The sequence below is a fragment of the Panthera tigris genome, chromosome C1, assembly GCF_018350195.1.
Source record: "Panthera tigris isolate Pti1 chromosome C1, P.tigris_Pti1_mat1.1, whole genome shotgun sequence".
Lineage (NCBI taxonomy): Eukaryota > Metazoa > Chordata > Mammalia > Carnivora > Felidae > Panthera > Panthera tigris.
This window is the reverse complement of record NC_056667.1, coordinates 54,700,412-54,713,958: the sequence shown is the minus strand read 5'-3', so window position 1 is coordinate 54,713,958 and position 13,547 is coordinate 54,700,412. Positions and strand designations below refer to the sequence as shown.

Here is a 13,547-nt window from a genome sequence, read left to right as displayed (position 1 = left end):
GAGGGCGCTAAAAAGACATTGCAGGAAAAAGAGATCTTTCCTTCCCCGTTCCCGGGTACTTGCTAGGCTGGCTTCCACAGTACTTAGGGCATACCTGGTGCCAGGCTCTTGCGGTGCCGGAAGCTTGTGTGTGGGACCTCTGCAGAGCATGTGGCATCCCCAGTGTGTGGGTACTGTAGCCCATGTGGCTTTGATAGTGCCTGGTGGTACAGGCAGCTTCCCCAGCATCTGGCCCCTGTAGTGCATGTGTCTGGGCTGCCCCAGTGCCCAGATCCTGCAATGTAGGTGGGTTCTCTGGCTCCAGTCTCCTGTCACATGCACACCTTCCTTCTCCACAGCCAGCTTCTGCAGTGCATGGTGACCTGCAGTACCCACCACGTGGCCATTAGCTTCCTCTGCCACCCCCAAGTCAGTTTGCTGTGGAGTATGCCTCGGTGAGACACCTCCTCGTAAACAGCTGGGAATGTGCTGGGCTTCCCCGTATCATGTCTGAAAACACTTAAGGAAGAAAGCTAGGCATTCATATGGTACACCTCACCTCTCAGGGGTCACTGTCCTTTACCCCAGATCCAGGGTCTGGCAAATCATTGTTCACATGTTTTGTCCACTTTCAAGGCATTTTCAGGTAAAGAGATAAATCAGTCCCTGTTACGACACTTTGGCCAGAAGCAGAAACCTCAAAAGGATTATTCTTCTTTAGGAAACAATAAATATTTAAAATGAGTGAACTTCTTTACGACTTCCCTTTACATCTGGATAACTTACCCTTGTACTAGTTCTATAACTTTAAGTTCAGGACTGTACTTTCTAGGGAAATTGAGATTAATAGATGGAAACTCAGCTCAACATCTGAGCACAGGGAGCGCCATTTGCCCCGTAGTCATTTTGTATGCTGTGAAATTGTGATTGTTGAGACACATGTGTCTCAGGGGAGATGGCCTTTGGTGCATAAAATAGCTTATGGGAAGAATTGCTACAGACTCTTATGTATAAGGCCAGGTTGAGGTCAAAGGTGGAGGGCAGGAAAGCTTCCTAAGGTAGCCATGTTCCCCTTCTCTCCCCTCATTCAGATATAGTCATCCATAACTCTGCATTGCTCTGGATGAAAATTTTGGTTTCTGGCAGTTTGCACATCCATCTCTTCTGGAGAGTACTATCGATTCCCCACTTTGGATGCCAGTTCTGCTGTCTTCCTTTTCTGCATTTCAGCTACATAAACCTTGCATTAATTACTGGGGCTGAGCCCAGACTTCCCCTTAAGCTGAGTCTATTCTCAATGCTTTTCAACATGTGGATGTGCAGAATACTATTTCACAACTTCAGAAGAAAACAATAATTAGAGCATTTGTTAAATCAGAGTTCAGTACCTACCGTCCCTCAGTACATTGTTGTCAGCAGCAATGGCTGAAATGTTTTTCAATTGGTAAGGGATCTGCTCAGTGACTTTTCCAGGTTGCTCAAAATGAGGTGTAAGTGGTGTCTTGGTGAGGGATAAAGTTTCTCTTTTGAAAGCCAGTCAGTGAGGGGAGGCAGTGGCATTATTTAGTCAATAAACATTTATTGACTCCTAATCATGTAATGTTTGTTTGTTTGTTTGTTTTGAGTGGGGAGGCCATTTAAAAATCAGCAAAACAGCCCCATCTTCAAAGGGCTCATGGTGTTGCACGGCTGATGAAAGAAGTAGTGAATATAAACCAATGTAAGAAGCACCAAGCTTCAAGGGGCGCCTGGGTGGCTCAGTCGGTTGAGACTCCGACTTTGGCTCTTGTCATCATCTCGCAGTTCCTGAGCTTGAGCCCAGTGTTGGGTTCTGTGCTGACAGCTCGGAGCCTGGAGCCTGCTTGGGATTCTGTGTCTCCCTCTCTCTCTGACCCTTCCCCACTCATGCTCTGTCTTTCTCTCTCTGTCAAAAATAAATAAACATTAAAAAAAATTTAAAAAAAAAGAAGCACCAAGCTTCTTCATGTATATTACATTTCTGTACTGCATGTCAACTGTCACAGATTTATAATTTATTTGCTGATTTAGTGATTCATCCATTCAGAACTTTACTGACTTATTAATTCATCCAGTATCTATTTCCAGATCTGAAATTTTCTACACAAAATGAATATTTTCAACTCATACTCACTAAAGGAAAATATTTGTTTAACTTTAACGACTGTTCTTACCAGTATGCAATGTGGCGACATTGCACGTGAGCTTGAATTATGGAAATCAAAAATACGGCAATATGGAAATATTAACAAACTCATGTTATGAACAAAATTCGAAATCATGAGAATCCCCACAAATGAAACATTTGTCAAGAATGGCAAAATTTCAAGGTCACCTGGCTAAGTGACTTCTAAACTGGGTTCTCCCTATTGCCACAGGCAGTACCATGTTAGCTATCCAACAGAAATGCTGGCCAATTTTGGTTAGGAAGTGTGTGAGTTTGACATATGTGAGGTCATAAGAAGTACAAGGCTCACATAAACATGACTTTCATGCACTGCTTTGATAACCAAGCCCACAGTCTCCTCTGTGCATGTGCAGCTGTCCGCCCTTTCATTGGTTTGGGTACTAGGCAAACTCCTTTCCATGTTTCAAGACTCGGTTCAAAGGCAGACCTTTCTGAAGCCTTCCTTAATAGTTTGTTTATTCGGCCTTCCTTAGTTTTTCCTGTATAGGTTCCTTGGATAGATGTACGTATTTTTTTTAAAACAGTTTTGTAGCTTTTTTTGCACATATCTTACCCATGATTATAAAGCGAGTGCTATGTCTTGGGGGGCAAATTACACAGAATCTAGTGCAGAGTAGGAACTCAATAAAATGTTAAAATAAATTCATACACTTAACATTATCCATTATATAGAGAGTGTCTATGCAGTGTACCAGCTATTATGTAGTGCCCTAGAATGGGCAGGGAGAAACAGGACAGACGTGGTCTTCACCCAAACTTCCAGTTTAAGTGGGGAGGCAGATACTTAGATAAATAATTGAAATATGATGATAAGAGAAGGAGAGCACATAACACAGAAACATGTTTATTTCCAGGGGAATAAAGACTTAACCCCTTGTGCCTGGGTTGTTCAAATAGGAGTGGATAATGGGAGATGTATTTCCCCAGCCAACAGCAGAAGTCAAGGAGTTCTCTGCCTATGAGCAACCGAGAAAGACCCGGGTATCAAAATGCCTATTACAGGTGTTCTGAATACTCCAAGAAAGAGTATAACTATACTCAAATGGATCATATATCATACTATATAATAATTAAAGTGGTAGTTTTCTGTTTCCAATATATGGTCTGAAAGCAAATGGGGAAGGCTTTGGGTCCAGGATGAGAAGGAACCACAGGCAAAAGCAAGTCCACATGCCTTTTCTGTATCACTTCTCTATGTGGTGCTGTGTTTGACTTCCTCCTCCTCCTCCCCTGCTCACCCCAGGATAGAAGTTTTGAACTTGGGTTGTTTCTTTGAAAGTGAATAACAAAGGAGCAGCAATTAAAATGATTCACTGCCTGGAGCTGAAATTAAATTTAGAAGGATGTCACTTCATGATCTGTTCATAAATTTCGGATCTCATAATTTCAATGAAATTATTGAATCTCCCATCTATCAATAATGCAATATATACAGCAACTACTTATGGCAATATAATTGAAAACAGACTCAGTATATGCAATTGTTTAAGAGTCAAAGACTCAGTTAATTTGGAAGGACATAAGAAAAACACTAATATTGCTTTGGCTCAAGCGCCACATCACTGGAATGCCAAGGTCATGGATACCAGCATCACAGGTGCACACCTGCCCACATACGTGCTCTAGCGTGCTGGGCAAATTGAAACAGGATGAAGAATCCAGCTGGTATAGGCACAGACCTACAAAGTGACTGGTAGGTTACTACACCACTCCTTAGGATTTAAGGAAGATTATTAAAAGCTTCTTAGCCCCCCCTTGCACCATAACTACACTTCTCCTACAGTGGACTTTGTATTATATGTATGCACAAGTCTTATTTTCCAAATCAACTGTCTTCATCACCAATATAACCCCTGTCTAGTACAATGGCAGGCACATAGCAGCCATTCTGTAAGTACTAGGGGAGTCATTCAACTCAACTTATTCAACAATTGTGCCAGATCCTGCTTTAGGTGTTGAGGATATAAGAATGAAGAAAATGCTCAAAGTCCCAGTTCTCATTCTGGTGGGGGAAGAGACAGACAGTGGACACTGAAAACATGCAGCACGTTAATTAGAGAGAAGGACAATGGGGGACGGGGGGAAGAAAGTGAGGTTGGTTGGGAGAAAGAGCTGACAGTGAGTAGGAAGAAATGTTGCTATTTGCATAGGGTGGACAGAGAAGGGCTCTGATAAATCTGCTGAAGAATCCTGAAAGAGGTGTGGGGGCAATCACCCAGGTAGCTGGAGAAAATTTCACCCAGGCTGAAAGGGCAACAAATGCTGAGACCCTTAGATGCAGATGAGGTTGGCCAAATGGCAGAGAACAGCCATAAACCCAGTGTGGGTAGAGTGGAGTGAATAAGAACGCCAGTGATGGAGACAAGATCAAAGAGGTGGTAGCTGAAATGGGGGAAGGGTCCCAAAGGACAGATAATGTAGAGCCTCATAGACTATTCTAAAGCATTAGGGTTTTGCTTTGAACAAGACAGGAGGGGTTTGAGCAGAGGAGTGATATTTTGACAACAGATTTTAGGGGGCAAAAATGGAAGTTCTCCTACCACCAATTAGGTCTCTCTGAATACATTAATGAATGAAAGCCAATGAGTAAGCAGACAAAAGAGAATTCATTCTTGGGTGATTCCCAGTGTTTTTCATGCTGGTATAGATATCTCTCCTGACTACTTTTTACTCTTTCTTATTCTTTTAAAGGTGTGTTTTTCCCACTTTTCTCAAGTCTGATGAGCCTGAGCTTTCTAAGGTATAGGTAGGTCAGTCAATAATAAGTATAATCCTTAGAACTGGTATTACAGAAAGTTATACAAATTGTTCAAAGAAGAGTCTACAGAAATACAAGTATGTGTATATGAAGTATGTATACAACTTAAGCACATGGTGCTAAAGTGCTCTAACAGTTCAAATGCATACTCTGTAAGAGTAGTTTTTAATTCCTATTGATATGTGGATGTGGCAAATTACCATCCTGCTTTGAAGATGGAGAGAAGACATGGGGGAAACCAGAGTGCTACAGGCTGAATATGTGTGTTCTTCCAAAATGTATATACTGAAATCTGATCTCCAATATGACGGTGCTTGTTGGGAGGCGATTAGGTCACGAGGGTAGAGCCCTCATAAATGAGATCAGTGCCTTTATAAAAGCGACCCCGAAGAGCTCCCTAGCTTCCCTCCCCCACCCCCATTTAAGGTTATTATGAACCAGGACGCCGCTGGCTCTGGTCAGATACTGAGTCTGTTAGAGCCTTGATCTTGGGAAGTCTTGGGGACTTCCCAGCCCCAAGAACTATGAGAAATAGGCTTCTGTGGTTCAGAAGCCGCTCAGTCCATGGTATTCTGTTATAGCATCCCAAATGGACTAAAACACCAGAGTCCATAGTGTTTGTTTTTCTACAATAGTCTGGGCCTAGAAGAAAATCTAAATGTTGTTGAAAAGGACATAACATTTAGGGAAGTTGATAGATCCCGCTGGCTAGATAGAACACCTAAGGTAGAGTTACTAATCATGTTGCCCAGCATAATATTCTTAGATTTAGACTTAAAAAAAACTAGTGTTTCTGAAGTGTAAAGAGGAATCACAATTACTCATATAAATTCCCACTTAAAATATATGTGGAGATCCAAGTTTTCATTATAGTTAATTATCACTGTTTCAAAATTTTTCATAAATAGTCTAGGGTCCTGTGTTAACATTTATTATTTTTCTAATTCTTATTTCCATGGATACTAAGGTTTTGTAAGTCCTGGTCCTTATAAGTAAAAAATAAAAAGCAATTCTTTCCTCACTCAGATTTGTCCTTTGTTTACCCATCACATTCAGACCTGGAATTGTGTTAGTGATACACTTGAAAGTCAGTTTGACTTTGGTCTTTTGTTTTCAGTATAGACTAATAATCACTCTTAATTTTTTTTTTTTTTTGGATCATAAACCTTTTTGTGAAATTGATGGATGCTGTAGATCCTCTCTATGAACAAACACACTATGCACACACATAAGATAAATGGTATAATTTTCAGGGAATCCGTAAACTTCCTGAACTCTATCTATGGAACTCCTTATAGAAAGGCAAAATATTTAATCATATTATATATGCATTCGGGTCAAGTCCACCTTCAGTATGTACTGAAATAAGTGAAATCAGGCTCATGGAATTACAGAGTAGAGTGGTGCATTTTTCTCAAGAGTTTACTTTGCCGTGATTATAAATTTTTTGGCCAATTTCTCCTTACTTCGTATAGATAACATATAACCTGTCTTCTTACTAATCTCTGTGTTATGAACACAGCCATGTGTTTTGTTCCAGGTTCTCATTCCAATGCACCATGTTTCAGCTTGTATGTGAATGATTCAGATCCATTACAAACTAAGACAATAAAGACATGATCTAGACATTTACTTTTGTGAGATAACAAGCGTTTTCACTGTCTACGTGGTTGGGTTAGGATTGTCTATAACTTGCATTCAAAACTGAACCAGAGATTTCTGGATAGTAAGATAATAGATTTTTGGTCCTTTGGCACGTTTTTAAAAAAGCAATGAATTAATATTTCTAATTAAATTTTCTCCTCCATTCTAGGTATGCTGTTATTGTTAACCAATTTTTTTTCTTGGTTTTAGGATAAGGAATGAAATAGTTATAACTAGGGTGTCCCCCACTGAATGGGATAAAGTTTGGAGAATCCAGTGGACCAAGCCCCAGGCTTACTTGCTTGGATCTGCTCCTTTGAAGTAGGCATTGACTGTTTCTGTAAATGCTGCTGCAACAGGGAGGGTGTCCTGGGCTCCCATGGTCAGGGGGCTGGGTCCCCTGGAAGAACCTGCATGAAATGGAAAACTTTCATTTATTATGGACATAGGAGACATATTAATATGTGTGGAACTAAAAGTCCATTAAAGGATAAAAGGATGAAATCTATTACTGAAAACACATAATGTGCTAAGAACCATGTGTGTATATTTAACATAGAGCTCAAGTATTTAAAAGGAAATATTTGGCTGGTTTACAAACAAACACACTTGAAATTAATTCAATTGTGTATTTTTCTACAGAAAAAAATCCAAGCAGAAAATAAAGTCAGAGGGGGTTTTCAGTGTTTTAAATAAAGCGTAAGGCAGTATTTGAATGACAGTTTGTACAGCAGGTTAGTTACTAAAGAAAACTTACTAGCTTCTTATTTGAGCATTTACCCTACACAAATGCCCACACACTCAAAACTTATTGCGTTTCTTTATTTTAAAGAGACAAACGTCCATGGAGTATCATGTTACACATTGTCTTTTCCTGGGTTATTTCTGTTTTGAAATGCCCAATTAACTTCAGATCAAGTAGGCTCAAGTTTACATGTCCAAAAACATACATGCCATAAGGTACACCTTGACTTAACACAGACACACAAATGCATCAATTTGCACTATAAACAGTCACAGTGCTGCTCATGTTTATTGAGGACCTGCTATATACCTGCTATATGTGCTGCTATATACCTGCTATATGTGCTGTGCTAGATACCTTACAAGAATCCCACAAAAGCCCTTTAGGATAACCATTATGATTTCCATTGTATAGAAGAGAAAACTAAAGCTCAAAGCGATAAGGGACTTGCCCAAAGTAACAGTTAAGTGGCAAAACTAAAATTCAAACCTAGATTTGCTGTCCTATAAAGCTCATGTTTTCCCCCATTATACCATATAGTTTGCCTAAAGGAAGCATTTTCTTTTATGGTTTTGATAGAACTTGAGGTTTCTGAAAGGAGCAAAATTTAACATTGTTGTTTTCGCTGTTTGCTGTCTAGGCATGGTACTGAACAGTAAAGTTTTCGTAATGACAAAGTATTTAATTGTGTTGGCGATCATTGCTTCTCCTTCTTATCAAACAAAACACATTTATTCTTCCCCACCCTAAAGCAGATTACATATTATGCTTTTTTTTCTTTTACCTTCAGTAACTTCTGTAATCTTCTCTGGCTATTAAAAAATCTACCCTTTGGGGCGCCTGGTTGAGCATCGGACTTCAGCTCAGGTCATGATCTCACAGTTCTTGAGTTCAAGCTCCACATCGGGCTGGCTGCTGTCCGTGCAGAGGCCACTTTGGATCCTCTGTCCCCCTCTCTCTCTCTCCCCACCCCCTCTCATGCTGTCTCTAAAAAATAAATAAACGTTAAAAAAAACCCTACCCTTTGTGTATCTTCCTCCTCAACAAAGTTTTCTCTGGCAATTCTCATTCATGCAAGTCTCTTCTTGTGCTATCTTCCCTTGGCTTTCAGTATCTTGGACTTGGTAATCGATCAACAAACATGTGCTTACTATTTACTAGGTATAAGACACTATGGTAGGTTCTGGGGATTCAAAGTCAAATTACATATAATCTTTGCCCTCAAGGAGTTACAGTTCAGTGGGCTAATATTATCATCAACAATATTCACTACCAGCATTACCTCCATCACCATTATTTGTTGCATACTTACTATGTGTTTTACATATATTCTCTAGGTAAATGTACAAAGCAAGTGGAAAGGTCAGGGAGGGTTTCATTGAAAAGTGATGTTGGAACTGAAGTTTGACAGTGAATACGATCTCACGAGGGTGAGAAGGAAGAAGTCCCAGCATATACATATGTGTGGAACTGAGCAAACATATGGCATTTTGAGAAACCACAGGAAGTATGGCACTGTTTGCATGTGAGTGGGTGTGAATGCAGTGGGTATTGAAAGGGGAGACAAGGGAGGAAATGAGGTTTGGGCAGAGATAGAAATTAGGTCATGAAAAGCTTTGTTTATTTAGGAAAATTTGTTGATTTTATAGGTGATTTATAGGCATTGAAATCATAATCACTTTTTGAGAATTTAATACAAAACTATGGATGCTTCTCAAAGCAGAGTGCACCCACATACAGCATTTATATAATTTGAAATAGTCCTTGGGAGTCCTGAAACAGACGTTAAGAACACTGTCTCTAAAAGATGGGAGGCCTCTGAAGTATTTGAACTAGGAAAAAAAAAAAGAAATAGGGGGGCTATGATGGGGCTTGAGTGTCCATTGCTCTAGTGATAGAGAGGCAGATAATTCAGGGACAGAAGCAAAAATGTAGGTGAAGAGACCTCTTAGAAAGAAAACGATAAAATTGGCAAGCAATGCAGATGTTAGCAGATAAAGGGAATGTCGTAGACATAATGTTTTTCAGTTTTGCAAGGCATTTAATAGTTTTCCATGCTATTCTTGTGAATAAAATTGTGAAAATTGGGTGGATAATACTCTTGCTAAGTGAACTGGTTAGTAGATGAGTCACAATATTCAGTGAGCATGAATCAGTGGTTTTATACCTGTTGCAAAGGCAATCTCTAGTGGAATATCCCAGAGTTCTCTCCTTAGTCTGGGCTCTTCAGTGCCTCTGATAAAACTGGGAGATGCTCAGAAATGACACAGTATAGTGCCTAAGAGCATGAGATTTGGCAATAGACATACTTGGGATTGAGTCTTATTTCTCATACTTGTTATTTATATGACCTTTGACAGGGATAATATAATGACACCCACTTTGTAAGCCCATCAGAGGATAAAATGAGGTAAAACATTTAACACAGTGCTTGGTACATAGTAAGCCCTCAAGAATGATTACCAATGTTTATTATTATTAAAATTTAAGATAATACAGAGGTTGTCTTGGATAATGACAGTCATTGAAGGTGCTAAAAATGATCTTTTGGAATATTGGGCTGAAACTGAGAAGAAAACTATTAGCAAAAACAAATGTGGAATTCTTATATATCAAGGTTAAAATTAATCAAACAATTATGGTTTGTGGAAAGACGATGTGAAAAAAATATTTGGGGGATGGAGTTGATCATCAATTGTCTATTGCTGGCTGGGCTCTAAACAGGTCACCGACTGGACTACATCAGTGGGTGGGTTACAGATGGATCCCTAGAAAGGATGGCTTTACTGCTTTTTGTTTGAGTGCCTAGTTTTAAAGCTCACCAGATGGTAATCAGGTCACTTATCCACAAGCTGAAGACGAAGCTCTTCAGCATAATGGTGTACAATGCCATCTGGGGTACTATGGTCTGAATGTTTGCATCCCGCCACCCCCCCCCCCCAAATTCATAAGTTGAAAATCTAATGCCCAACGTGATAGTATTAGGAGGTGGGGCCTTTGGCAGGTGCTACAGTCATGAGGGCGGAGCACTAGTGATTGGGATTTATGCCCTTATAAAAGAGGCCCCAGAGTGCTAGCTTCTCCCTTCCACCACATGAGGACACAGCGAGACTGGAAATCTGCAACCCGGAAGAGGGCTCTCTAGAGGACCCAGCCACTGACACCCTGATCTTGAACTTATAAACTTCCAGAACGCTGAGAAATAAATATATATTGTTTATAAGCCACCTGGTCTGTGATAATTTGTTACAGCAGTCAAAATATACTAAGACATGCAGCCTGACCCATGCCTATCCTTCATGACCCACCTACCCCCATTCCCTCCGGAAATCCTATATTCAAGCTATGTTTCCTATGGGCACTATAGCCCCTATTTGGATTTAATCTATAAGGACAGAAGAAAACATCAAAACTTTACAAAGAACCCTTTTACCTCAAAGGATCCACAGTTTACAATTCTAGGTTTTTCGCATTCTGATACATTGCAATTAATGCCATTTTTTGTTACTTTTTCCATTTATTTCATAATTTTCCTTATTTCTATCTGTTCACACCATTTTTGACAAGTTTGTATTATTCTATGGTCTCCAAATGTTGGGCCATTTCTAGGTAGCAGTTATTCTAAATCCATCTTTGTGTAAATTGGTCTTCTTTTCCTTTTTAATTATTTCCATAAGATATATAAGTTTTATTACCACAAGCTGCATGACCAAAACATAAGGCAGATAAATTTTTTATTCCTAACAATGTCAGATTATTGCACATAAAGTTTATACTCAATGAAAATGCTATTAATAAAGAACAAAAGCTTCTGTTCCCCTTCAGTAACTGTGACCGTATCTGTTAACATGATTATTGGAAAACTGGACTAAAACAAGGAGAGTCTAAGATGGTGAGAAATTTAAGCCTCATGGCTTAAGAGGACTAAGACAGGCCTAGAAACTATTTTCAAAGATCTCACATAATATAATCAGACGTGACTCAAGGGACCAGCGTTCATGGCCATGGTTCTACAACTTAACAGCTTTGTGGTCTTGGGCAAGTTAATTTACTTTTGGTTTTCTCAATCATAAAATGAAGGCAAAATAGACCAAAGAGTCTCTGTTTTAGGATTCTGTGATTTTAGGTTGTTTATAGGCACTTAATTTTTTTTAACTGTAGGAACAATTTTCTAACACAAAGATAAGCTTCTTTGAAAACAGTATACCTTCATTGAAGGTTTGAGCGGATCTGTGAAACATTTACCGACCCTCCACTACGTGCAAAATAGTGGTGGGAACGCAAATACGGAAACTTTCAGGAAATAAGACAAACATTTGGAAAATCGAATAACAGTAACATATGCAAGTGAGAGCTTAATAGTTCAGGTGATGGTACTATGAGATTACTTCACTGTGAAATTAATTGCTAAGTGAGCAGTACAGGGAAGCTGTTCTGTGATTTAACAAGAGGAAACTTCAGCTCTGGAGTCATGTACACTTGGGTGTGAATTCTGGCTGCTTCACTTACAATCTGTATGACTAGGGGCAAGCTATTTAATCTGTAACTCTGTTTCTCCTCTTTAAAATAGAACAGATAATAGTAGTATCTATGTTGAAGGCTCATGGTGAACATCAAGTGGAATAATATTTGTGGAGCCCTTAGCATAGCGTGCACTTGAAAAACATGCTATTGTTGTTATTGTTGCTTTTGTTGTTGTTATTTTGTCTGGGTGAACTTTCCAAGGTTGTTGAATTAGAGTTGGTTCTTTGAAGGTGAGTAGTTATTTAGGCAGAAAACAGAGAAAGATGATATCACAAATGGTATTCTTCACTGAGCATGGAGATAGACTAGTAATTGTAGGTTTCTTCTATCACTAAGATTCTGTTATCATAAGAACAATGAATTCTGGGCATGCATACTTAGTTTTCTTGCAGATCACACAGGTGGCTATTATATATGTGAAAGTTGCTTGATATGATGCTTGGACCATTAGGACATAAAAGCTGGTTGAATGCATGTTTTCTTTTATTCATTCCAATGTGAATCCCTGTAATAATTAAGCACCCTGCTAAGTGCTGAGTGTTATGACCCTCCCTTCATGGAGCTTATAGTATGGACATAAGTGAAAGATAAAAGGCACTATATGAAGTTAGAGAACAGTTTAATATTATGATTATTATGTTACTGTTAATGATTATTTTTAAAGAATTCAAGGTAAAACAGTATTTATTATGTATATCTTTCAACATAATAAAATATCAAACACTAAGATGGCTTTTTTTCTTCATACACTGAAGAGATGAACAAGTTCCATATAATTATCTCTGTTTCACTAGCTCAAGTCACCCTGCTAGAAATCAGTACAGCTAAAATTCGATTCTAGGTCCTGACTCGAACAAAACCAGTCGTAGTAACAAAGAAAACATCTGTACTTCTTATTGCATACCAAGAACTATTCAAGGAGCTTTACTTATATTAACTCTTTACTTTGATAACATCCCCATAAGGCAACCATCATTATTGTCCTCGTTTTACAGATGAGAATTTTGAGATTCTGAGCCACGCAGTAGCCTTGTCCACAGTTACCCAGTTAGTAAGCAGTATGAACAAAAGAGATGCAAACCTAGGATTGACTGACTCTGGATCCCACACTCTTACCTACTCTGTTCTGACAGCACAGAAGTCAGAACAAAATTATGTTAGGCACTTGATGGCGAATCTGTGGTTGTCCCCACTAGCTGTCCCACTAGCTGTGGACTTCTGACAAAATGGAAATTCTAGAGTCTCGGAAAGCGATTGGCATGCACACTTGGGGAGTTATGAGAACTGGAAAAAGGCACATAGGGTCACAGTATGTGGCAATATTTTCTCAAAGGCAGTCTTCTATGACTCTCATTACCAAGCAACATCACACACACACACACACACACAACCTAAGGCTAAAAAAGAATTAAATCTTCACAACGATATGATATCTTTAAAAGGTCATTAATTTGGGGAAGCATTTCCTGAACAGTCAATTGCAATATGAGTGTAAGTGCGGAGTATAGACTGTATATGTAAACATATGAAAGGAGGAAGGGGGAGAGAGAGAGATTTTTAAGAAAGATACAAAAAAAAAGCGAGGAAAAGAGGAAGCAAACTACTCAGGTATAGAAATTGAGTACAAGAAGGCAAACTTTACAAATAAATGAATGCTTGCGTGCCGGGTTGACAGCTGTCTGGTCCCACAC

The 13,547-nt window shown here is 39.2% G+C and overlaps 1 protein-coding gene across 1 annotated transcript in view; it reads right to left on the bottom strand.

The window, feature by feature from the left end:
• SGIP1 (SH3GL interacting endocytic adaptor 1) overlaps nt 1–13,547 on the bottom strand; it is a 200,121-nt gene that overhangs the window by 14,503 nt on the left and 172,071 nt on the right. Inside the window, 1 exon segment of the mRNA XM_042997502.1 lies at nt 6,886–6,997. Within this exon segment, the coding sequence (XP_042853436.1) occupies nt 6,886–6,997 (112 nt within the window).